Source organism: Mustela putorius, unplaced genomic scaffold, assembly GCF_011764305.1.
Source record: "Mustela putorius furo isolate JIRA1106 unplaced genomic scaffold, ASM1176430v1.1 tig00003854_pilon_pilon_pilon, whole genome shotgun sequence".
NCBI classification, from domain to species: domain Eukaryota; kingdom Metazoa; phylum Chordata; class Mammalia; order Carnivora; family Mustelidae; genus Mustela; species Mustela putorius.
In genome coordinates, this window is record NW_025422006.1 from 9,532,699 (window position 1) to 9,559,873 (window position 27,175).

The 27,175-nt window shown below is 38.3% G+C and overlaps 1 protein-coding gene across 2 annotated transcripts in view; it reads right to left on the bottom strand.

Annotated features, from left to right (window-relative positions):
* Positions 1-11,854: 11,854 nt before the first annotated feature.
* Positions 11,855-27,175, bottom strand: part of ABHD17B (abhydrolase domain containing 17B, depalmitoylase) — a 55,922-nt gene continuing 40,601 nt past the window's right edge. For both annotated transcript variants that reach the window (XM_045065097.1, XM_045065098.1), the window contains exons 2-5: positions 26,014-26,483; positions 20,664-20,843; positions 15,626-15,833; positions 11,855-12,961 (exon numbers count right to left, since the gene is read on the bottom strand). In XM_045065097.1, the coding sequence (XP_044921032.1) occupies positions 12,929-12,961; positions 15,626-15,833; positions 20,664-20,843; positions 26,014-26,480 (888 nt within the window). In that variant the 5' untranslated portion in view covers positions 26,481-26,483 and the 3' untranslated portion in view covers positions 11,855-12,928. The remainder of the gene's footprint in view (positions 12,962-15,625; positions 15,834-20,663; positions 20,844-26,013; positions 26,484-27,175) is intronic.

The following is a 27,175-nucleotide window of genomic DNA, read 5'->3' on the forward strand; positions in this document are numbered from 1 at the left end:
CCCACGAGAGTTCATTTTATTTACACAGATTATTACAACAAAAACTCATTTCTTGGGAAGTTCAAAGAGATAGTGTTCATAAAACAACAGTTACATGGCATGGTAAAAAGAACCTGTGCCTTGTGAAGATGAGAGGGCAACTAGTATTTATGGAGTATCTACTCCATGCCAAGTGTTTTATATTCAGTGGTATGCTGGAGCCAGTCTGTGCCAGTTTGTATGTGCTTGTAAGAGGCGATTGTTAAGTTTTTAGGAATCCTGCCAGCCATTTTTAAACTGTTGGAAGCTTGAAATTGACAACAGGAAGAATATTTATACCATGAACATGATAAAATGCCACAAATCATGGTTCCTCCATCAATTCCAAGAGCTGGTTGTTAAGCATTTACTGGCGCATCACCGTCATCACATTGCTTATGTTATTTTATCCTCCCAACAGCTCTGTAAGGTATTTATTAGAATGCACAGTTTAAAGATGGGAAAAAAGACACCAATTACATAAGCAACAGGTCCAAATTTTCCTAGAGAACAAGAAACAAAACCAAGTCTGTATAACTCTATTTCCTTTCTGCTTACATCTCTACACCTTTAAGCCAGGACTCTTTTTTTTTTTTTTTTTTAAAGATTTTATTTATTTATTTGACAGCCAGAGATCACTAGTAGGCAGAGAGGCAGGCAGAGAGAGAGGAGGAAGCAGGCTTCCTGCTGAGCAGAGAGCAGGGCTTGATCCCAGGACCCCAGGATCATGACCTGAGCCGAAGGCAGAGGCTTTAACCCACTGAGCCACTCAGGTGCCCCTGAGCCAGGACTCTTGAACTGAGTTGCTGCCTTAGCAGTGACTGTATGTAAGCGGACTAATATCTGACCACTGTGGATCAGCACTTGTTCATCTGTAAAGTTGGAAGCAGTGAACTATTTAAGGTGTTTTTTGGATGTAATAGTCTCCATTGTTTACTAATTCTTCCTCTGCCCAACTGTGGCAAAACTACTAAGAATAAACATCTACCAAATGGTTAGAAAAAGAGATTTATACCAGGAGGGGCTTCATGGGACTCAAAGCTATGATATTATCAATTTTTTTCCCCCCTAAATGTCCACCTTCAAGGAGATATAACAGAGAAAATGTAGGTAGCAGGCTGATTTCTGTAAGTCTAGGTGTCATTGATGGGCTTATCATTGAGGTCAGCCAAGTAGGTCTTTGTTTTCAAAAGATTCATTAGGGGAGAAAATTAAGGAAGAAGACTTTATTTATTTTTTAAGATTTTATTTATTTATCACAAGTAGATGGAGAGGCAGGCAGAGAGAGAGGGAAGCAGGCGCTCCGCTGAGCATTGAGCCCGATGCGGGACTCGATCCCAGGACTCTGAGATCACGACCTGAGCCGAAGGCAGCGGCTTAACCCACTGAGCCACCCAGGCGCCCAAGGAAGAAGACTTTAAAAGTAGAGAATGATTCCATGTCAGAAGATGGATATGGGGGCGCCTGGGTGGCTCAGTGGGTTAAGCCTCTGCCTTCGGCTCAGGTCATGGTCTCAGGATCCTAGGATTGAGCCCCACATCGGGCTCTCCGCTCAGCAGGGAGCCTGTTTCCCTTCCTCTCTCTCTGCCTGCCTCTCTGCCTACTTGTGATCTCTGTCAAATAAATAAATAAAATCTTTAAAAAAAAAAAAAGATGGATATGTTCTTAAACACTGAGAGAAGAATTGACAGGTTTATAGGTTGAGAAGACTGTTTATAGGTTGTATATGGGAAAGATTATAGGGATGTTTTATATGGGCCAGGCACTAAGTGCTTTAGCTGTAGGACTCCAGCAGTTTGTAATAATGGGGCACCACTAGAGAAGAGGCTTTAGAACCACCACTAGCCTTCAAAAGGACCAAGAAGTGATTTCTGAAACAAACACAGACTGGGAATCAGGCCTTCCTTATTTAGCCTATGATAGAGGAGTGGGTTCTAAGACTATTATTTGATTTTAGTGATTGGGCCTTACACCAAGTTTAATCTGGTTGTCATGGAGAAATGCATACCTGTTACATACAAATAGATGCAATTTATAAAATATCCAATATTATCAGCAAAGACATTCCACAATTATACTTTGTGGAGCAGATTGGTTAAAAATGATGATCTTAAATGCTGGCATCGTGATTTTTAGGGAGTATTTCAGTTCAGATCTTCCAAGAAGCAGATGGAATTACATGTGCAATAGATTTTTGGGGGATAAAGATGTGAAGGATAAAGAAGAGAAGGGAGGAGTAGTTGAGGGACCTTTAGGTTATGAATATCTGATGATGGTAAGAGGAGACTAGAGAAAGAATTTGCAGGATGAGCACCAGAGTTCTGGAAAGTCCTGGACAGGTCAATGAGGAGTCCTTGAGTAAAGTTCCAGGAAGTCCTGTAGAGAAATCCCATGTAAGTCAAGAATGACCACTCTGAGATGCTCATCTTGTGTGCATGGGCTGGGGGCAGCTTGCAGCCTCCGTGTGAAGGCCACAGTGGAGAGAAAGGCTTGGCAGAAGCTACCTGTGGTCTGTGCATCACCAGCACATTCTCTTAGAGGGAGTTCAGAGACGTACCTGCCACATTTTGGAAAAGTATGTTTTTATGTTTTTTTAAGATTTTATTTATTTCATAGAGAGTTAGAGAGGGAACACAAGCACGGGGAATGGGAGAGGGAGAAGCAGGCTTCCCACAGAGCAGGGAGCCTGATGCGGGGCTAAATCTCAGGACTTGAGATCATGACCTGAGCTGAAGGCAGTTGCTTAACAACTGAATCACCCAGGTGCCCTGGGAAATTATGTTTTTAAAAACATACCACGAGGGCGCCTGGGTGGCTCAGTGGTTAAGCCATGCCTTCGGCTCAGGTCATGATCTCAGGGTCCTGGGATCGAGTCCCGCATTGGGCTCTCTGCTCGGCAGGGAGCCTGCTTCCCTCTCTCTCTCTCTCTGCCTGCCTCTCCGTCTACTTGTGATTTCTCTCTGTCAAATAAATAAATAAAATCTTTAAAAAAAAAACAAAAACATACCAGGAGGTGCTATTGTAGGGTAGAATGTGAGACCCTGAGGTAAGAGATCCCTGTGGAAAAGGCAGTAAAAAGAATGCTAAAATTTTCTAATCCTTGATAGGATTAGAAATTTGGAGGCATGAGCCACTGCTTGAACATGGTAGAAAAATGGCTAAGGGCCCTTTTACAAACGGGGCTATCTAATACCAAGAATTAATTTTTTTATGTTCTAAATCCCCTCAGGGGCGCCTGGGTGGCTCAGTGGGTTAAGTTCTCTGCCTTCGGCTCAGGTCGAGCCCCACATCGGACTCTCTGCTCGGCAGGGAGCCTGCTTCCCCCTCTCTCTCTGCCTGCCTCTCTGCCTGCTTGTGATCTTTGTCTCTCAAATGAATAAAATATTAAAAAAAAAAGTTCTAAATCCCTCACCACTCCAAACCATAAATAAAATCTGACATATATGCAACTGCTTCATGGGATTGTATGCGTGTGTGTATGTGGTTTGTGTGTGTGTGTGTGTGTAAATCAAGGACATAGGTTGAATTCTATCTATGAGTCATTAAAATACAAAACAGAGACTTGGTACACGGAAAAGACAGACCATCCACAACTGAATTAATTCCACAGAAACAGGAGTGTAGAGCCAGAGTGGTCACTAAAGAGCATAATCTCCCAGGAATCCACAGAAACATTGGAAGGTGACTAGAAATTCCACAGATTGTGCCATGAGAACACTGGATCAGTCTTAGCTATGTTATGGTCCATTAAGATTGACTGCCACCAAAAGACCTTCATGCTTAGCCACTGCCAACCTACAGACCTGTATGGAGAGGTGAAACAGTGGTAAGAACCGAGACCGGAAACCACATTGCTCTCCAGGGGTTTCCTGCCTTTTTGGTCCTTGTCTTCTAGGCAATTTCTAATGTAATCTAGCTAATCTCTCTTTTCTCCTCCTGTACCTCTTCTATAGCCACATGGGATTTCCGTGGTCTATCACCTAGAACCCTACTAGTCAGACAAGGAGGAAACTATATATAATCTTTAAAGTACTAGACATTATGTTTCTCTGTTCTGTAAACAAGTTCTTTGTTTTAAAGCTACCCAGTCAGGGGTGCCTGGTGGCTGAGTCGGTTAAGTGTCCGCCTTCAGGTCAGGTCTTGATCCCAGGGTGCTGGGATTACCCCCCCCCCCCCAATCAGCCTCCCTGTTCAGCAGGGAGTCTACTTCTCCCTCTCCTCCTGCCCCTTCCTCAACTCGTGTTCTCTGGAGCTCGCTCTCTCATATAAATAAAATCTTTCAAAAAGTAAAGCGAGCTAGCCAATCCAAAGCATTACTCCTGCAACCAACCACCTGCCTCAGGCCTGAAATGCTTGCTTTCTTCATTTATCACAATTTCAACTGCTGCCTTGAAGCTTTCCTTGATTAATAATTATAGTAATAATATCTCTGTGAATGTCTGTCTACATATCTGATTCTTTTAAACGTATTATCTAATTAGATCATTGTGAAGACCTATAAATTAAGTTGGATAAGTGTTCCATCGTAACCACTTATAGATGAGGACACTGAGGTTTAGAATGCATTGCATAAAATCACACAGCTAAGAAGGTAATTTTTTTTTTAACGATTTTATTTATTTGACAGAGAGAGAGAAATAGTGAGAGAGAGAATACAAGCAGGGGGAGTAGGAGAGGGAGAAGCAGGCTTCCCACTGAGCAGGGAGCCAGATGCGGGGCTTAATCCAGGACCCTGGGATCAAGACCTGAGCCTAAGGCAGACACTTAATGACTGAACCACCCAGGCGCCCTACTCCCAGTGAATGTTCTTCTGTATACTTCCAGCTGGTTGGACAGCAAAGCTGGCTCAGTAGCAAGAGAAAGCCCTCAAGGAAAGAAATACAAGTGCTGTCAGGTGGAAAGCGGGCCTGGGTGTGTGAAGTGGTTATGAGTGAGGGAATGTAAGTGGGGCACCAACAGCACCTCATTGGAGGCATCAATGAAATATTTTATACACAGACATCATACTCATTTTTTCCTAATAAAAAATTAATAGTTAGAATTAAATATAGTATTACAATTTTAAGAGCCCTTTCACATATATCATCTCATAGGATTATCAGATGGTCCTTCGATGTATGCAGCATTGTGCAGATGGAAAAGCAAGATGTACGTTTCATCTCCTCCATGAAGAGAACTCATAAATTCAAAAGTACTTGTTTTCTCATACTAAGTTGTATTCTAAGTTCCAGTTTTCCTTATTTTGGGTATTTGTACAACATCTTTTGGTGGGACAGGCATGGGAAGTAGGAAAATGGAAGAGATGGGAACATTTTTGGACCCCAGTCTAAAAAAACCTTTTCCTCAGAACCATATGACCTAAAACAGATTACAACTTAAATAAAAAATAGTTATAATCAGAAAAGACAAATCAGATATAGATGAAATTTAAGTCAATTATAATTTGTTCATTTATACACATTTTACGTCATATTCTGCAGTAGAAGGAACAATTTTTCTGTAACTGATTTAAACCAAAGTGTTCCTCCTCAACCCTTCTCTGAGTCTGGCAAGATGAGCTTATTTCAGTGAAGGCACCACTGGAGTACTGGGAAAACCCCCGGGATCATGACCTGACCTGAACGTAGACGCCTAAGGATTGAGCCTTCCAGGTGCCTGTGGACAACCCTTTTAATGGGATTCTTTCTTCCGGGTTGAATGACTGTTTTTAAGAATTTTTCCATTGATGTTTGGATAAAGCAAAGGAGTGAGTCTGTTCATAACACATTATAATGAGAAAGTAAAAAACAGATCATGACAATAACTTGGTCAAGATATACCTTCTGGGGCGCCTGGGTGGCTCAGTGGGTAAAGCCACTGCCTTTGGCTCAGGTCATGATCTCAGGGTCCTGGGATCGAGTCCCGCATCGGGCTCTCTGCTCAGCAGGGAGCCTGCTTCCTACTCTCTCTCTCTCTCTGCCTGCCTCTCTGCCTACTTGTGATCTCTCTCTGTCAAATAAATAAATAAAAAATCTTAAAAAAAAAAAAAAAGATATACCTTCTTGTAGGTCACGGTTTTGTTTCATTATAAAGGCAAATCTGATATTATGTTAAGAAATTAGAGGATTTACTTTTTTAAATCGGTAAAAAGGATGAAATGTTATTGTTTATTTTTTATGCTAGTATTTAAGTTTGAACAGTTAAACATCAAACCTCTAACAAATTAAATGTAAATAATTCTTTTACTAGTGGAGAAGCACTGTGATGGAAAGAATGTGTTCAGGATTTTAAAATGTAATTTTAGTAAAAATGAGCACTAAGGATTTAATACTGCAGACCAAATCTTTTCTGAAACCATGAGATTTTCATCTCAGCTGTCCCAGTGTTATTTGTTTGTCCTGCCTCCTGTCTTTGCAGTTTAACTCTCAAAACTAAGAACACAAAGGCAGTATGTTTAGGGACAATAGCACCCATTTGGAGCCAAAGCACTAAGGGAGCAAGGCCGAGTTGGACGAGACAAAAGGTGCATTTGCTTGCATTTGCAGTGGGTCATCCAGCTGTTGCTGCTTTCCCGGTCTGACCAACATTTTAAGGCACGTCAGATGGAACTTCTGGTTTCTGGTTGCTTTAGATTCTACCAGTCACATAAATATGGCCCAAGTAAGAAATGGGTTAGCATTCATAGATTTGCTAGTTAAATTGGCACATTATCAAGAATAAAAATTCCCTTGGGACGCCTGGGTGGTTCAGTCATTAATCGTCTGCCTTCAGCTCAGGTCATGATCCCAGTGTCCTGGGATCGAGCCCCACATCGGGCTCTCTGCTCTGTGGAGAGGCTGCTTCCTCCTCTCTCTCCTGCTTGCCTCTCTTGCCTTCTTGTAATCTCTTTCTGTCAAATAAATAAAATCTTAAAAAAAATAAAATAAAATGAAACTCTGGCTCTAAGACATTAATTAGTAGGTTTAAGATTGTAAGAGCTACATACCCTCCACTTGTACTGTTGTTAGTTTTTCCCCCTAGTAAATTGAAGCTACAAAAGGAAAATATAGTCACACCTTTGAATTATGAAGAAAAGTCCTACCCCTTTGGAACATTTTTTCCCTTAAGTGTCGGGAAGCTTTCAGTGACCAAGGTAAGGTAAGGATAAAGATACATAAAGAGGGAAAGGCACATTCTCTGCCCTTCACTTTCTCAACCTAACAGATAAAGTAGCAGACAGTGTCCTGGAGGGCAGATCTATAATGTGAAAAGCCTTCTTTTTGTACAATATTATGTATGACACTGTTTAGAGAACTATCTAGAACTGGTAGAATTAGAAGAGCACATAGTTCAACATCTCTTGTGTCTCATTCCATCTTCTTGGAATGGAGCTTCAGGTAGGTATTTTCTGGGAAACAATGGGAAGGCCCTGAAAGGCTGCTGCTGCCACTAGCTATTGTTAGGCTTTCTTACCAAGCTCCCTTTTATATTATTTTAATCATTGTTTTTTGCTTATTTCTCTTCAGTTCTTAAGCACAAAAATACAAAGACCAAATACGACATAAACAAAGGCTTAAGGAGTGCTGGAAAGTCAAGACTAACTCCTGGTCATACTCCCACCATTATGGCTTGTTTCTAGTATTTATTTATTTATATAACATTTTTTATATTTTTATATAAAATTTTTATATTTTTAATTTTTATTTTATTTATTTGACAAAGATCACAAGTAGCCAGAGAGGAAGGCAGAGAGAGAGGAGGAAGCAGATCCCTGCTGAGCAGAGAACCCGACTTGGGGCTCGATCCCAGGACCCTGAGACCATAACCTAAGCCAAAGGCAGAGGCTTAACCCACTGAGCCACCCAGGTGTCCCAGAATCTGTTAGTCTTAAGGCACACTGCATTATTTCCACCTATTCTGCTTTTTTCTGATATGGATTACCTGTTCCTTCATTTTCAAGGTTACTCTAAAGTCTATTCCACACTTGATCTTAGCCAAAAGGCCGAGAAGCGATTCTCTAAAGTCTATTCCAGATTCCTTGAGGTTTGTACTTGTGTACCTTTTGGTCTGCATGTCTTTTAAAGAGGAGCACTTTCAAACTCATCACCTTGGTCAATGATGGTTATTAGTGCTAAGCTCAAGGCTGTGCATACTATCATTTCACATGATCTCTCAAGTTTCTCAGATTGGTGCTTAATCATTTAGAAGCCACTTTCAACTTCGACAACATTAGAAAATGGTATGTTGCTCAGATTCTTGAAACTTCATGACTTTCTAAAATAAGAATATAGAAGAGCAGTAACATTTGCCAGAGAGACCAGCTCCTAGCAGCCTGCCCTAGAAATCTAGATCTTCTAGATGGAACCCAATCCCCTGGGTAGGCAGGGTCTCATGCTTACCTCAGGGTAGGGTAGCCTTGGTCTTGGCTGTCAGACTGTAGCTCAGAGCATGGTCTTTCAGAGTTTCAAAAGCAGAGCCATGTTGCTCTTTATTTAGAAATACTTTAAGTAGTTGTTATATCTGGTTCCTAGATAATGGAGTAGAAACAGAGAAATACCAAGTTAGAGTAGAAGAAATAAGCTCACAGAAGCAAGCAGTGGCAGTCAACAGTGTGAAAGGCCAACAGAGGAAACTACAAAGCAAACACTGGAACCTGAAAAGCAAAGCAGCCTGGGGCCCAGTAATTTAGAGCAGATGACCAAATTTATAATCCTTGCAGCCCTTGAACTGAGAATACTGGGAGAGAAAGATGATAATATTTGAAGAATGGCAAAACACATCCCAACTTTATTGAAAAATAATAAGCCACCCAGGAAGCCCAATAAGAGACCCACAAATAGAGTAAAAGGGCTGAAATTCAAACATAAGGAAAATATCTTGGGAAAAGCTGGAGAAAAACAAAGTATCACTTACAAGGAAGCCCAGTGAGATCCACAGCTGACTTCTCAGCAGGAACAATGGAAGCCAGAAAGCAGTGGGAAAATATTCAAATTGGTAAAAACCAACCAAACAAAAACTATCAGCCAAGACTGTGATATCCAGCAAACGTATTCTTAAAAAAATGAAAGTGAAAATAAAGACTTTCCCAGGTAAACAGAAACTGAAAGAATTTGTTGTCAGGCCAACTCATCTTACAAGATATTCTAGGAAGTTCTTCAGAGTGAAAGCAAGTGATGTCAGACAGTAACACAAATCCACAGGACCAGAGAACACCATTACATAAATGCATATTTTTTCCACTTCTTTTCTTAAATGCATTAAAAAGTAATTTCATAAATTATGTATATACAGTTCACCCATATACATCATGGGGTTGGGGTACTGCCTCCCTACACAAATATCCCCTTATAACTTTTGACTCCCCCAAAATTTAACAGCCTGCTATTAACCAAAACCTTACCAAGTAAGTTGATTAACATATATTTTATATGTTAGGTAACATATATTTATATGTAAGGTAGTACATATACCTTACATATTTACAGTAAAGTAAGCTAGAAATGAAAAGGTTATTAGGAAATTTGTTAAGTAAGGGGCACCTGTGTGTTGCTCAGTTGGTTAAGCATCTGACTTCAGCTTAGGTCATAAGCCCTGGGGATGGGACCCTGCACCAGGATCCCTTCTCCCTCTGCTGCTCCCCTTGCTTGTGTGCTCTCTCGCTCTCAAATAAATTAAGTAAAAATTAAAAAACCAATAATAAATAAAATCATAAGTAAAATAATGTTATTGTACTGTATTCATTGCAAATATCTGCATACAGATCTACATATAGACTTCTATAGTTCATACTTGTGTTAAAGGCCAACTCTAACCTACTATTGGGCCTGTAACATATATAGAAGTGCAATTTATGTGTAATTGCCAACAACAGCACCAGAGGTGAATGTGAGCAAAGCTGTAACAACATGAGGAAACAACCACAGATGGTAAAGTGGTAACTGTTAACAATGCATTGTTGGGTGTGGAACATTAACAGACCTAGTGTGGGGGGACTGCCTAGAAAATAAACTTATTAGACTTGGTACTCCATGAGATAATGTTTTAGATACTATTATACAATGTTATATTCCCTATCAACCACCCTCTCCAACCTCCCCAAAAAACCCACAAAAAACTCATCATCCAAGTACGAGGAATCCTTTTTGGCTTTTGTCACTTTGACAGCCAGGCTAAATTGGGAGTTACTTCTCTGTGATTTACCCTGGGATCCTGGTTTCAGAAGACCAGACTTTAAAAAAACAGCCAATTTTGGACAGTGGAAATAAGAACAAGTTTTTTTTTTCCCCTTCTTTTCTAATTACAAAAACAACATAGCAATGTAGAGGATGTCTAAGAAAGGAAAAAAATTCACCTATAATCCTAATACCTCAATATAATCATTCTTTTATCCCATGAGCATTCAATTTTACAGAGGTATAACAGTTTATATTTTCATTTTCCAATTGGGATTGTATTAGATACTTCAGAAAATTTAATTATCATTTTCAATAGCATCACATGTATTCAGAGATCTATAAGCCACTTTCTTGGGTCTCTCTCCTACATGCCCAATCTAATTTCTTATGGTGGACTTAGATGGCCTGGAGCCCAAACTTCCAGACTTAGAAGAGCTGGGGGGAAAAACAGCAAAATCTTTCTCATGAAGCTCTAGATGACCTCTGGATTATGCCAGCTTTAAACTTGAATAGATCTACAGAATTTGAAACTGTTTTCATCTGAGTAGTATTTATATGATAAAATGCTAATTAGAAGTCTCGATTTTTAGTCCATGAATCCACCATACTTTGAATAATTTGGAACAGGGCAGTACATTTAACATTTTAAAATTCAGACACTCCTATATCCATAGACCTACCCTATTACCCTTCTTACCTCAGTTCAATACACTATCTTAAGCAGTAACTTTGGGGAGGGGAGAGGAATCTGCATACAAAATATCACAAATCACTTAAAAATAGCATTTTTCCGGGGCACCTGGGTGTGGCTCAGTTGGTTGAGCCTCTGCCTTCACCTCAGTTGGCTGATCCCAGGGTTCTGGGATCAAGTCCCACATTGGGTTCTCTGCTTAGGTGGGAGATCGCTTCTCCCTCTACCATTCCCTCTGCTTGTGTTCACTCTTTCTCTGTGAAGTATTTCAAAAAAATAGAAAGAAAAATACCATTTCCCCTATGATTTTAATATAGTTCTCTAATAAGGATTTCATTAGAAGCATACTCTTAAAAACATTCTTCCATGTTAAAGTGGTATTATGCCAATTTAGTACATGTCCTACAGATAAAGAGCAAAATAATTTCATCCACTTGGTTTCTAATGAAAGAACAACTTTAACAGCTTTTAGCTCAGTGACATTTATAAAGACTCTATGCTTGGCTTCCGGTTTTTTTTTTTTTTTTAACCTAATGTCTAGTGGGTCATTTCCAGGCTTGAGGTATTTGCTTCCTTCCTTGGTATTACTCATTCAACTAGTCAGTCAGATGCATAATCTCTTAGACATGTAGTAGACCAATGTCTTCTCTCTGCATCCTGTATAACTCAAAACACAACACCAGGTATCCTGTGTAGTTCCTTTTTCGGTTATTGCACACTTGGCATGTACATCATCATTAGAATATAACATGTTACCGTAGTATTTAACCATAATGCCTGTTTAAAATTAAGACAACAGGGAGGCCTGGGTGGCTCAGTTAAGTGACTATCCTCCTGTTCAGGTCATGGTCCTGAGGGGAGTCCCTCTGGCCTCCCCATCTTGGGATCTCTTTTTCAAATAAGTAAAATCTTTAAAAAAAATAAAGTTAGGACACAAATTAAAAGCCCACCCATCACCATTTAGTATAACCGCTTTGATACTTTTTTTCAATGTAATGGCTTATTCTCAGTATTATAAGTAAACACCTGTTTATTCATGTGACTACAGTCTTCACTGTTTTAACACAACCAAACAGCTCTTACTGAGCCTACCGAAAATGGATGAGTGTTAAAATACTTTAAATATATAAATCACTAATTTGATAAATGTGAAAGGCACAACTTACCTAGTATGCAATGAATAATTGGCTGATAAGAAGAAATCTAAGTCATTTAAAAAATAAAATCATTATTAATATTGGAGAGCAAGTATTTTTTTTTAATAATTCAAAAGGATCATTGGTATTAGTCCAGGTAAATTTTATGAAAATAGTAAGTACCACTAATGACAATTATATTGTAGATCTTGACAATGTTACTCTTCTTTGGGTTTGTTTCCTCATCTGTAAAATGAAGGAATTAAGCTATTTCATATCTAGAAAGTTTTATTTTTGGAGTTTGTCTGGCTTTCCATAGTACCTGTTCTCAGAAAGTTATTTTTGTCATATAGAATGTCTAAATGCACCAAGAACCTTCCATTTATAGGAAATTGATGGCAGTTTGCAATTTAAAAAAATTTATTTTAACGTTTCAAGCTTTCTTAAACTGAGTAATACCTAATATTTATAGAAATCACCAAGAAACACTACTGGAATACATTCTTAGGTAGGACACAGAAGTTGCAAATTGAAGTCAGTCAGAAGTCTGGAAAAGTGTATAGATTATAAACCAGTTAATTGAAGTTCTTACACTGTCTTATGTACTTGAAGGTATAGTAGGAGTTATGTACACTGCCAACCATTTCCCCAGGATTAGTATTACCATCCAAGTTCTACCATGCTGGTATGCACAAAAGAGAACTATCAAAATAAGTTAACTTGAGGCTATTCTAGCCCAGGTTAAAAATCGGTATGAGTCTTTACAAAGAAATGGGGTCGAGATTTTCATTACATTAGAAACATAAGAGATAATTATCAATCAATCAGTTCCATCTCTTCATTTCTAGTGAGGAAACTGGTCCAGAGACGTGACTCGACAAGGCCACAGATCTAACTGGTGTCCGGTGAGAAGAGAACCCAGATCTCCTTGCCAATTCTTCTACATGATACTATCTTCTGGATGCCATGGCACGGGCAATGCTCTGAAAAGGTAGGAGAAATCTAAATGGAGTATCAAATCTTAAAGGTAACAACCACAGTCCATCTAGTTCAACATCACATTTAAATCTGAAATTTCTTCTGAAGCACTGGGGCAGATGTCATTCTGCTTTTCCCCAGTGAGAAGATCCTCTTTGACACCGAGGAAACAATCCCTTTCTGTCATGGACAAATAACCATTTGCTTCTGAACACTGAGCTCTAATCTGCCATTCTGCAACTTTAACCTAGTTGTACTGAGTCAAAAATAATAAACTGTACATGTCTCTCAAATATCAGAACACAGCTATCATTACATAATTCTCCAGTTGGTCTTTGGGGTTATGGTTTGTGGGACTCTTTCCGACTTGGTAAAACATTCCAGGATTTATTCTCATTTGTGAATATCCTTTTATTGCATCTTGAAATGAATATTTACAGATGTGGTTTGATTAGCCTTTTGTATGAATTATTGCCCCATGGTTAATATTTCTGCATCCTAAAATTGCAGCCAATTACAACTGGCTCACATTATTTCTAGCAAAGTAAAAATACCCAGGTTTTTTCCCTTCATCTGTAAACTCTTGATAAATGCAATTCTGTATTCCTATCAATGGCTTTCTATTGTATGTAGGATAATAATCAGGGCCCACGACACCAGGTGATTGTGCCCGTAACCAATTTGTGAGCCTCATCTTTATGCCATCTGTTCCCCTTGACTTCTGGCCAGGCTTTTTACACTTCAAATGCACTGTCCTTCCTCTAGGCTTCCACATACTGTTCCCTTCAGCTAGCAATGATTTTCCTTGGCCACCGGGTTGAGTCATCCTTCAAAATTTATATCCAGTATCACTTTGTGAAACTCTTCCTTGGCCTTCTCCACATGTTCCCCTCCATAAAGTACAATTAACCTGTTACAATAAGCTACAAATCTTCCTCAGCCCTTATCCAAACACTAATAAGGTATCTGTGTCCTCGGTTATACTATGAAGTCTATGAGAACATGGTCCATGTCTACCTTTAGCTGGCATAGAGTATTACATGATTTAGACATTCAATAAATATTTGTTGAATGAATGAATACTGAATTAGTATGATCAATATTTTAAATTTAACGAGCAATCAAAGAAAACACATAGCTAAACTCTAGGGTGCAGGTTGTACAAAAAAAGGAACTGTATAGCAGCTCCACAACAATCTTGAGAAGAAACCTCTCCAAAAGAAGAAGTGATGAGAAAACTACACAACTATGTTCTATAAAGATGAATGGTAAATGTTTTCGGTCTTTATGGTAAGGGATGGGAAGTATGGAAGAAGGCAAACAAGCACAGCTGGGTGGTATATTTGTTGTTTTACTGTTAATTTGACACATCTGAACCAAAGCATTCACAATACTTGATATACTTTGAAGAGAATCATATACTATAGTCTTAGACATAACCACAGAACAAGCAGAACAATTAAAACTACATAAGGCCTTAAAATATATCCACAGTGTGTATTATTTCAATATTCATTCATTTACAAATTAGACTACATACCGTTAATTTTATTTTTATTTTTCTTTCATTGTTTTATTCAGGCAGGATTCATTCAAGGAAAGGCAACTTAGTTTTTGTGTGTGAATTTTATTTTTTACTACATTGGTTAATATAAAAGTTATGAATTAAATGTTCTCTTATCTCCTGTATTCCAGGAGTGAATCCATGAAATTCTCAGGTAGTAATCTAAAACAACAGATCCTATTAAAAATAGCCAAGGTGAAAAACAACCAAATAGCCAGGCTGTTTGTGGTCTTGAAGAATATCTAATGGACTCTTCAGGTTTTCTTATAATGAAGAGTACTGCAATTCTATGAGATTAGTCAAAATTTAAAACAACATTGCGTACAAAATCATTCTTGAAGCTCTAAATGCCTTTTTAAATAATAAAAACGAGAATTTTAAGTAGTTGCCTCATAGTACCAAACCTATAAATCAGAACTAGTTAAGATTCATTCAGTGCTATCATGACTTCTCATTTACAAGGTAACTAGTTGGTAAATTAACAGATGGCATAAAAATTAAGACTTACATCATTTTTTAAAAGGAGAAAATGTATGATAACCAGGGAATACAGGAAGTTCAATGTATTTTACAATAAAATAACTGTTTAAACCTCAATCCCTGTACAACAGGGTTTAGGTCATCTCTAGTGAATTTGCATGTTTTCATACAGTTTATTCTATTATGAGTACTTGAACTGTTTTAGATATACAGCTTTTTATTGAAGAATATTACATTTGTATACCTGGATAAGATTTAGTACGTTGAGATGTTTTAAAAATACCTATAAATTTGATATGCAAAAGCATTTGGCAATACTTTTACAGCATTTGATTTTATAGAATTAAAATTTCATACAGTACTCATTTTGATGTTTAAAAAAAATTCACAGAAAAAAATATAAATTACACAGCCTGACTGCATGATACTGTTATTTCCAGTTTCTAGTTCTGGTAATAAAAACCTTCATTAAGTCTGTTAACAAATCATTACCTGTACATTTATGAAGGCAACTGACATGATTTGCAAACAAAACCTTCAGGTTTTATGTTATTTACCAAAGAGTGCAGTTCAGCAAGAAAAGAAAACCCAGTATGCAAATTTACAGAATATTTTACAAATTTACCAGTTCCTGTGACACAAACTGTTTCAACCTTTCAAGGTACTGTCCATAAAGTTCCACATCATTGTGACCTGCCCCTTCAACCCACAGAGGCTCCACAGGTTTTTGGCAACGCTCAAACAGTGCGAGACCATGTGAAAAGTCAATGACTTCATCTTCAGTCCCATGAATTATTAATACCGGAGAGGTTATCTTAGAGATTTTGTCAATGCTGTAAAAGAAAGGGGGATAAAGTCAATGAATTAGCTATGAAAAGGAACATAAAACATACTTTCTTGTGATATTCTGACAGATCATTCAAATATCAGAATGGTCCTTGAACCAACTCAGAAGAAACAGATGCTTCTTGGATTTCAAGTAAGATTTAAAAGTTACTTTACATACTCCTTATCTTAAGATTGCCTAACTTCATGTACTTCTGTTTTGAGGGAATCATTCAATGGTTACTGGCAACCTACTGCACCTTTCTACAATGTGTTTTTTTTTTTTTTTAAAGATTTATTTATTTATTTTTATTTATTGGAGAGCAAGAAAGAAAGCACAAGTTGGGTGGCAGGGGAGAGGCAGAGGCAGAAACAGACTCCTTGCTAAGCAGGGAACCTGATGTGGGGCTCAATACCCGGACCCTGGGATCATGACCTCAGCCGAAGGTACCCCAAACAATGTTTAGCACACACGTAGGTTGGAAGGAGAGGAGGAAACTAAGGACTATTCAGGTATGTGCTAACTTCATACCTCTGCATTCTTATTTTTTTCTTCCCCCTTAATCTACTAAAATGACAGCAAAATCTTTTTATGTTTTTGTTTTGGGGTTATTAACTCACAAAAATAGGGAGAATGTAATACAACATAAAATTCTGGAGCTGGAAGGCAGATAAATGAGTGGGATAACAGACTGAAATTGTGGGAAAAAGCCAATTTTAAGGGGAAACAAGGTAAACTGAAGAAAAAATCCAATTTATACCATGGGATATCCCAGAAAGCTAGGAATTGATATGGGGATGAAGGCAGGTGATAGAGGAGTTTAAAGAATTAGTTCAAAGTCTGTTTAACAATCCTTAAATTTATATGGAACCAAAAAAGACCCCAAATTGCCAAGGAAATGTTGAAAAAGAAAAACAAAGCTGGGGGCATCACATTGCCTGATGTTAAGCTGTATTACAAAGCTGTGATTACCAAGGTAGCATGGCATGGGCACAAAAACAAACACAGATCAGTGGAACAGAACAGAGCGCTCAGATATGAACTCTCCACTCTACAGTCAACTAATCTTCAACAAAGCAGGAAAAAATATCCAATGGGTAAAAAACAGTCTGTTCAATAAATGGTGCCGGGAAAACTGGACAGCTGTACACAGAAAGATGAAACTCTACCATTCTCTTACATCATACGCAAAGATAAACTCAAAATGGATTAGAGACCTCCATGTGAGGCAGGAATCCATCAAAATCCTAGCAGAACATTGGCAGTAATCTCTTTTATATTGGCCATAGCAACTTCTTTCAAGACATGTCTCTAAAGGCAAGGGAAACAAAAGCAAATATGAACTTTTGGGACTTCATCAAGATAAAAAGCTTCTGCACAACAACAGAAACAGTCAACAAAACAAAGAGGCAACCCACAGAATGGGAGAAGATATTTGCAAATGACACTACAGACAAAGGGCTGAAATCCAAGATCTGTAAAGAACTTATCGAACTCAACACCTAAAAAACAAATGAGTCAAAAAACTGGCAGAAGACATGAACAGACACTTCTCCAAAAAGACATACAAATGGCTAACAGACATACGAAAGAATGTTCACCATTAGCCATCAGGGAAATTCAAATCAAAACCACATTGAGATACCACCTTACACCAGTAAGAATGGCAAAAATTGACAAGGTGAGAAACAACGAATGCTGGAGAGGCTGTGTAGAAGAGGAACCCTCTTACACTGCTGGTGGAAACTCAAGTTGTTGCAGCCACTTTGGAAAACAGTGTGGAGGCTCCTCAACAATTAAAAATAAATGACCCAGCAATTGCACTACTGGGTATTTACCCCAAAGATACAAATGTACTGAAAAGAAGGGCCACATGCAACCCAAGGTTCATAGCAGCAATGTCCACAATAGCCAAATGGTGGAAAGAGCTCAGATGCCCTTCAACAGACAAACAGATAAAGAAGATGTGATCCACATATACAATGGAATTATTACTCAGCCATCAGAAAGGATGAATACGCAACTTCCGCAACAACATGGGTGGGACTGGAGGAGATTATGCTAGGTGAAGTTAAGTCAAGCAGAGAAAGTCAATCATCACACGGTTGCACATATTTGTGGAACATAAGGAATAGCATGGAGGACATTAGGAGAAGAAAGAGAAAAATGAAGGTGGGTGGGAATCGGGAGTGGGAGACAGAACCATGAGACTATGCACTCCGTGTAAACAAACTGAGGATTTTAAAAGGGAGGGGGTTGGGGGATGGGTTGGCCTGGTGATGGGTATTAAGGAGGACATGGATTGCATGGAGCTTTGGATACACAAACAACGAATCATGGAACACTTCATCAAAAACTAATGATATACTGTATGGTGACTAACATTACATTAAAAAAAACAAACAAAGTCTGTTTAATAAAGAGGTCCCTCTCGGGCGCCTGGGTGGCTCAGTGGGTTAAGCCGCTGCCTTCGGCTCAGGTCATGATCTCAGGGTCCTGGGATCGAGTCCCGCATCGGGCTCTCTGCTCAGCAGGGAGCCTGCTTCCCCCTCTCTCTCTCTGCCTGCCTCTCCATTTACTTGTAATTTCTCTCTGTCAAATAAATAAATAAAATCTTTAAAAAAAAAAAAATAAAGAAGTCCCTCTCCTCCAGATTCTTTCTCCTTCTTTTTGTAAAAATGGTAGTGGCTCTCTACCCAAAACTGACGGTTTTGTGGACCAGGGAATTGCGAGAACAGTTTGAGGCAAGAGGTAAACGCACATATGTGTAAACATATATACTGCTGCTACAAACCCATTTTCTGTACTGGGTCTCCAGAGTGCTGGCAGCCAGGCCCTCATTCCTCCAGAGAGGACTTTTATAAAGACTCCTTGTTGGAGACTATATACACTATATACACAATCAGTTACTTGGGATTCCCAAGTAACTGATTTGATCAGATGACTGTATAGTGAAGCTTGCACTCAACAAGGCTTAACCACCGGCTTCATATTAGCTCTTTAGTTCCTTACTCTTACATATGAGGAGACAACAAGAATTATCAGACATCAGAGAACACCTCAAGTATCAGTCAGAGATCAAAACAACTTTAAAAAGGCAACTTAAGAGACATAAACTGCACAGAGACCATACAAACAAATTTTAATGCTTAAAAAAAAAAACTTTCCAGAGAGAAAGAAGGCATTATAAAATGAGGATACAATCTTGAAAAAGGAAATCAATGAAATAATTCAAGGCTGCATTTGTTAAGGAAAAATGCTTGGTTGGCTATGTTATTTGCTATCAAATGTTCAATAGTAAAGGAATTATAACAAATAAAAAGAAATCTATGTTCTTTTTCAAACAGTTTGCAGTTAAGTACTGCTATCTTTGTGGGTGTAGCCGAAATGAGTGAGCTGCAGAGATAAAGGATGGCAAAATCATTCTTACTCTTCTATTAGAAAGAAGCAGTATGATACACATACCTTCCAATATACCATTATCTAAAACAACAAACTCTAAATTAAGAACAAAAAAACCTCCCACAGCCTGCTTATATGCTCCCACCATTAGTTTCCCTAAGAAAGTGGTCACTGGGGCGCCTGGGTGGCTCAGTGGGTTAAGCTGCTGCCTTCGCTCGGGTCGTGATCTCAGGGTCCTGGGATCGAGCCCGCATCGGGCCCTCTGCTCAGCGGGGAGCTTGCTTCCCTCTCTCTCTCTTTCTGCCTGCCTCTCTGCCTACTTGTGATCTCTCTCTGTCAAATAAAAAAAAAAAAAAAAAAAAAGAAAGTGGTCACTGCCTGGCTAATGATGAAAAAATTTGCTTTTGAAATGACCCTTGTTTTTATAAAAAAAAAAAGCAAGTAATGACTCTGGCCTTTGGCCCATCTATCAGCTACAAAAAAATCTCTGTATAGCTGCCAATTGGGGAAAAGAAATAAGACCAAAATTGCCAGATTCTCCCTTTTGCCTTCTCTGAGGAAAATGGGTCACCAGGTGTTTCTAGTTATCAAGAGGAGCTAGAGGAACTTCCATCTGGTCTTCAGGAGAAGTAGTCTTCCTTTCAAATTTGAATAAAACTGTGTTTGCAGATTTTGTGGTGGCAACACTTAAGTTAATTTAAGACAGAACTTTTTTGCAATTCACTTCTTTTATAAATCAGCTATCATTAATTAGATGCTATTCACTAATTTTTATGCACATGTCTCATTTTCCCTTTACTCTACTCTTCCTCTACACCAGTATTATGTCTCACTGAATGGTACCATTATTCATTAACAGCTCAAGTCAGAACCCTGGGAATTATGTTCAAATTCTTTTGTTTAGCATCCTCTATTCACTCTTGACACTCGGTTCTGTCAATTTCATTTCTCAAATTAAGTAAATGCCACTCTCTGGGGTATAAGGCCCTCAGCTCTTTTCATCAGGATTACTATTGCTCCAATATTTCAGCCTCCTAACTGGGCTCCCGCCACCACCCTTTTCAAAAATTAATTTTTCACTAATTCTATAATATATGTGAAAGAGTAGTTCATGCCTGAATGAACTGCATTATGAATACCTTAGGTGATGGAAATAAATGCCCTTAAAAGTTTCTTTGAAGGGACGCCTGGGTGGCTCAGTTGGTTAAGCAGCTGCCTTCGGCTCAGGTCATGATCCCAGCGTCCTGGGATCGAGTCCCATATCGGGCTCCTTGCTCCGCAGGGAGCCTGCTTCTCCCTCTGACTCTGCCTTCCACTCTGTCTGCCTGTGCTCGCTCTCACTCTCTCTCTCTCACAAATAAATAAATAAAATCTTTAAAAAAAAAAGAAAAAAAAAGTTTCTTTGAATTAAACAAATTTGAATATTGATACTTACTTTGGGAACGCATCAAAACAGTAGGTCTTCTTGGTATCAGGAAAAGCAACTCGCATTCCCGAAGTCAAAGGAGAATGAAGAATAACAGCAGCACTCTCATAACGAGCAGCAAGATCCACAGATGGTACTGTCCCTATACTTTGGCCATATATAATCACATTTTCAGGGCGAATGCCATATCTATAAAGTTCAGAAATTAAAAAAAAAAAAAAAAGGTGGAGAGTTGGACTGGTATGAAATACTCAATCGTTTTCTAAGGACTTAAACTTCTAATAGAATGATTTAGAATGAGACAATGCCAACTTTGTATTTAAAATATGTTTCTTAGCCATCTAATCATATTTAATGCTACAATAAAATTTATATTCTTAGCCTCTTTCATCTTTTTCATCTTTTGGAAAATTGCTGAGGTCTTTTAAAATTTCAAACTTAAATGAATTCATTGAATAACTCATGCTATTCAAAGTGGCATAATCGCTAATATTTTACTTATTTAAAAGATTTTATTTATTTATTTATTTGTGTGTGTGTGTGTGTGTGTGTGTGTGAGAGAGAGAGAGAGAGCACGAGACTGAAAGACACAAAGCTAGAAAGGGAACACAAGCAGGGGGAGTGGGAGAGGGAGAAGTAGGCTTTCCACTGAGCAGGGAACCCAATGCTGGGGCTCGATCCCAGGACCCCAGGATCATGACCTGAGCCGAACGTAGCTGAACGTCGCTGGGTAAGCCACCCAGGCACCTCACATCACTAATATTTTAGTAGATTGATGTTTAATAGACTGTTTATTTCCCATTCTATATAACAAAAGTTCTTTGTCTACACCTCAAAAGTGGCTCATTTTATTTTTAAAAGATATTTTTATTTATTTCTTTGACAGAGAGATACAGTGAGAGAGGACCACAAGAAGGAGTGGAAGAGGGGGAAGCCTGCCCTGAGTAGGGAGCCTAATGCGGGGCTTCCTCCCAGGACTCTGGGATCATACCCTGAGCCTAAGGCAGACGCTTAAAGACTGAGACACCCAGGTGCCCCTCATTTCACTTTTTGAACTTGGTTACAGTGATGAAAAGGGCTACATATGGTTACTATATGGAATAAAATATATATACATTTTAGCTGAAAATAAATTACTATTTTTCTTGAAAGTTGCCTTTACTATGGACTAATGATTGGAAAGATAACGATATCAAAGAGAATTTCAAATATTTTATGATTCAGTTAATTATGAACAAACTTCATGCTAAAATCTCAAGTATTGCCTTATCTCTTTTAAAAATGCTGCAGGGGCACCTGGGTGTCTCAGTAGGTTAAAGCCTCTGCCTTCGGCTCAGGTCATGATTCCAGGGTCCTAGGATCGAACCCCACATCGGGCTCTCTGCTCAACAGGGAGCCTGCTTCCTCCTCTGTCTGTCTGCTGCTCTGCCTACTTGTGATCTTTGTCTGTCAAATAAATAAACAAATAAAATCTTAAAAAAAAAAAAGCTGCAGATTTAAATATGTCAACTCTTGCCTCAAATATATCAGATATAATCTATGTTCCAAGCACTGTTACTTGTTTATGGTATAATTGTCCCAAATGTAAACTACTGTAAGCAGAAATGAAGTGCTACAGGAGCTAATGAATGTGGGGTTAGAAGTGAGAGTAAGATCAAATATGCTTTTCCATTTTAAAAGCCTGAAAGCAGTCACTTATGGATGCTAAGGGCCATTTGCGCAACAGCATCTGGTTTTTGGAAAAGGTAATGTAGCTTTCCAAGTATCTAAATATGAAGAAACAGGGCGCCTGGGTGGCTCAGTTGGTTAAGCAACTGCCTTTGGCTTAGGTCATGATCGCAGTGTTCCAGAATCGAGCCCCAAATCGGGCTCCCTGCTCAGTGGGAAGCCTGCTTTCCCTCTCCCACTCCCCCTGCTCATGTTCCTGTTCTCATTGTCACTCTCTTGCCGTCAAATAAATAAAATCTTATAAAAAAAAGAGAGAGAGAGAGAGAGAGAGAAAAGTCTTTTTCTTTACAAGACCTGACTGTAATTCTTCACTGGAGTTAAGTTTCAAAAATGAACATTTAGAGGTGCCTGCATGGCTCAGTCATTAAGCATCTGCCTTCAGCTCAGGTCATGATCCCAGAGTCCTGGGATAAAGCTCTGCATCGGGCTCCATGCTCAGTGGGAAGCCTGCTTCTCCCTCTCCCACTCCCCCTGCTTGTATTCACTCTCTTGCTGTGTCTCTGTCAAATAAAAAAATAAAATCTTAAAAAACGAAGAAGAAAAAGATGAACACTTCCATCATCAGCATTAACTCTTGAGGCTGTGTGGTTGCTCTTAGCTGAATAGCAGAACTGCTGGATGGTTAACTATGGGTTTTAGGCTAATGTTAGCAATGGCAAGGCTCCAGAGTAGAAGGAGATGCCAATTTAGCATCAGAGAACTCAAAGCAATAACAGAGTTTCAGAAAAGTAAAACTTGGACTTCAAAGACTATCTAATCTAGTTCAGCTGCTTACGAAGTAGATGTTCAGAGTCAGAATAAATCAGTGGCAGACCTATAATTAGAACTCAGGTACCCTAACTCCTAGGCCAGTGACTTTTCAGTAACACACAGATAATGAGCTCAAAGACTGTTGTACTACTTAGAAATTCATCTATTCAGCCCTTGTTTCTCATTCATTAAGTATGTGTGGTCAACTTTGTTTAAAGAGATGAATTAAATCAAGACTGGAAATTATTTTATAAAGTTTCCTTCAAATTAATCAGACGAGATGAAAAATAGGAAAAAGTTAACCACCTACAAGGTTTTATTTTTTATAACATATACCTAGAACACTGAATTGAATATTAATATGTTCTGGTTGAATAAAGTTATCTTTTCATGTTGTTGAGAAGCACTAATAATGAAGGCTATCTGCTAGAACTTAGCATCCCTAAAAGCTGTTCTAATCCACTGAAGTTATACTTTAAAATGAGCTGTAGCTCAATAAATCTGCCATTAAAAATATGTATTATCATATTTTCCTGACAGGTACTATAACTAGATTCAGTTGGCTGAGTCTGGATAAAGTGGGAACTCATTTATTTTTGTTTGTACAACTGAGGGGACTGACATCATTATACCTGAAACAGATTTTTACTCTGGTCATTTAAGGAAGTCTTTTTTTTTTTTAAAGTACTTCTCTTTTGTTAGATTAGCAACCCCCCCCCCTTTTTTTTTAAAGATTTTATTTATTTGACAGAGAGAGCGAGCGAGCGAGAACAAGTAGGGGGAGGAGCAGGTAGAGAGAGAGAGAGAGATAGTCCCAAGGCAGGACTCCATCCCAGGACTCTGAGATCATGACCTGAGCTGAAGGCAGCTGCTTAACCAACTAAGCCACCCAGGAGCCCAAGGTAGTTTTGAAGTTTATAAATTTTTACCATTTCCTGTCCCCCACAACTCATTACCAACTTTTTGTACCCCTCTTTTCTAACTCATTAGGATGTTTTTATATAATTTCAAATGATTTAAGAAACCTCTTTATATGAAACGTTGTTATGAGAACATAGTTTTATTATGTATCTTATAGGATTAAATGCTTCAAAAAGTATTTTCTTTTTTTTTTTTTAAAGATTTTATTTATTTATCTGACAGAGAAAAATCACAAGTAGGCAGAGAGGCAGGCAGAGAGAGAAAGGAGGAAGCAGGCTCCCCACTGAGCAGAGAGCCCGATGCGGGACTCGATCCCAGGACCCTGAGATCATGACCTGAGCCGAAGGCAGCAGCCCAACCCACTGAGCCATCCAGGTGCCCTCAAAAAGTATTTTCTAAAAAAGGTTATGCCTACTAACAAAACTGTGGAGATTCTAACTAAAACCATTAATATTTAAACATTAAATTATGAATGATAAGTTTTCTTTGAGTCTTAGTGTTAGTCTAAAATACTTTGGAAATCAGGTAGCTTATCAGTGGATAATATGAGGAATAACTTGAACTAAGATATCTTTACTGTACATGAACCATCTGATGGAAAAACTCAGAAATCTACAAAACAGCAGTATTTTTCAATACTGATGACTAGGAAAGATTAAAGCAATTTCTAGTTCTCAAAAATGTATTGTTATAACTAAAGAACAACTGAAATGATAAGAGAATTTGCTTCAATGATTTATTACAGGGCGCCTGGGTGGCTCAGTTAGTTTAGTCCCATGTCCCACATCAAGCTCCTTGCTCACCAGGGAGCCTGCTTCTCTGTTTCTCAGCAGAGGAGCCCCTCTGCCTGCTGCTCCCCCCAGCTTGTGCTCACTCTCTGTCTCTCTCTCTCTCTCAAATGAATAAAATCTTAAAAAGAAAAAGATTTATCATAAATTACCTTTTCTTTACATGAGATCATATTTCCAAATTTTATTAGTCCAGAATGCAAAGTAAAAAAAATCTTGCTTTTACAGAATGAATACTTTAAAATTAGTTCCAATAAAATACCTGTAAGTCATACTTCTAAGAGATTACTACATAAATAATGCAAACCCTGGTTTATGATTTTAACAAAAACAATCCAGCCTCTTAATGATAGATTAAATAAATCATTAGCTAAGTCAGTTCTCTAGCCTTGAACTGTTGCATTGCAACTTTGAATAAACATTTTTATACCACACTCTACACGTTTCTAAAACCAAGTATTTGTCATAGGCTTAAATTTTAAAGAAAATCACACACATGCACTAACAGACACAATTGCAACTTTGAATAAACATTTTTATACCACACTCTACAAGTATTTGTCATATGCTTAAATTTTAAAGAAAATCACACACATGCACTAACAGACACAAATGAGATCTGTATTAAAAACTATGTAATTATGGGGTGCCTTTGTGGCTCCGTCAGTTAAGCATCTGCCTTCAGCTCAGGTCATGATCTCAGGGTACTAGAATCGAGCCTCACATCCAGCTCCCTGCTCATAGGAGGCTTGCTTGTCACTCTCTTCCCTGGCTTGTGCTCTCTCAAATAAATAAAATCTTAAAAAAAAAAAAAAAAAAACTTAAAAAAAAAAACTATGCTGTTTTTAAAAAATTTAAAATTATAATCTAAGAGCTTAATTCTTTTCTTTCTTTTTAAAAAGATTTTAAAATTTATTTATTAGAGAAAGACACAGTGAGAGGGAACATAAGCAGGGGGAGTGGGAGAGGACGAGGCAGGCTTCCCACTGAGCCTTAACGACGGAGCTACCCAGGCCCTCCTAAGAGCTTAATTCTTAATAGGTATATATTGGTTAATATAATCTCTATTTAGTTCTTCAAAACATGTGTTATAAAAACCACTTTTTTAACATAAGACAATTTTAGTTAACCATCATAATAAATGTGCAAAATAATTTCCAATCATGATTTACCTTGTCCTAAGAGCAAGCCAAGCAGCTTCGATATCTGCATAGAGGTTCTTCTCTGTTGGTTTCCCAGAACTTGCGCCGTATCCAGAATAATCATATGAGAATATATTACAATTAATCCGTGATCCCAGTCCTATGTAAAAGCTGCTCATCTGCCCGAGATCAACAGCATTTCCATGTGAGAAGAGTAAAGTATATTTGGCGTTGGGTGAACAACGCACAAACATGCAGGCAATTCTGTTGCCTTTACTGGTTCTAGTCATGAAACATTCAATAGCATCTTTTTCTCTAGAAGAGTATTGCCAGTCTGCTCGTTCTGATAGATGTAAAGTCCAGCGGCTTCCACTTTCATCACACATCAACGTGTAAGTAGGATCAGGTGGCAAAAACGCTAATTTTGAAGCAATTTTCCCAGGGCAAGGTGGACAGCAGAAGAGGCAACATAGCTCACTAAATGAAAGATTATTCATCTTCTGAAAAAGAAGAGATAGCAAATGTTTTAATTATTGAATATGGATTCTGCATTTTCATACAACAGAAGGTTAAAATAAAGGCACTGGTAAATTCTACCACTGTTCAGTGTCTACTGCTATTATTTCAAGTATCCTTTGCCTAAACAGATTTTCGGAATTATTCTAGAAATAACTGAAATCCTCTGGTGAGGCAAATATTCCTGTTCAGGAGATACTCAACCATTATAGGATGTCTCGAATAGTAGTGATTATATATTATGATATTTAACCAAAATATGAAAACTAGTATGAAGAGTAGAGGTAATATTTGTTATTGCTCTACACATAACAGCATAGGAGCTATGAAGTATTTTTAGAGTAATGTGTAATTTTAAGTCAGTTAAAGTTCTCAGAATCTCAAGGAAAGGTAAGTATTTAACATGATACAGTAAATATATAATGATACTATATACATTGTTCATTTTCATAAATGAAATGCTTGCTATTTGGCAGGTTTTCTATGCGTTATTACCACATTTAATCCTCAAAACCACCATGGTTGGTTTGAGAAAAGAAGCTTGCACAGTGTGAGGCAGCAGTGGAGCCAGGATTTGACAACAGGCTCAACACTGTTCCACATCCCTGGGCTATACTGCCTCAAAGGTTCAGAAAACTATTTGTCTCAGATGCCTATCATTTCTTTTAGCCATACT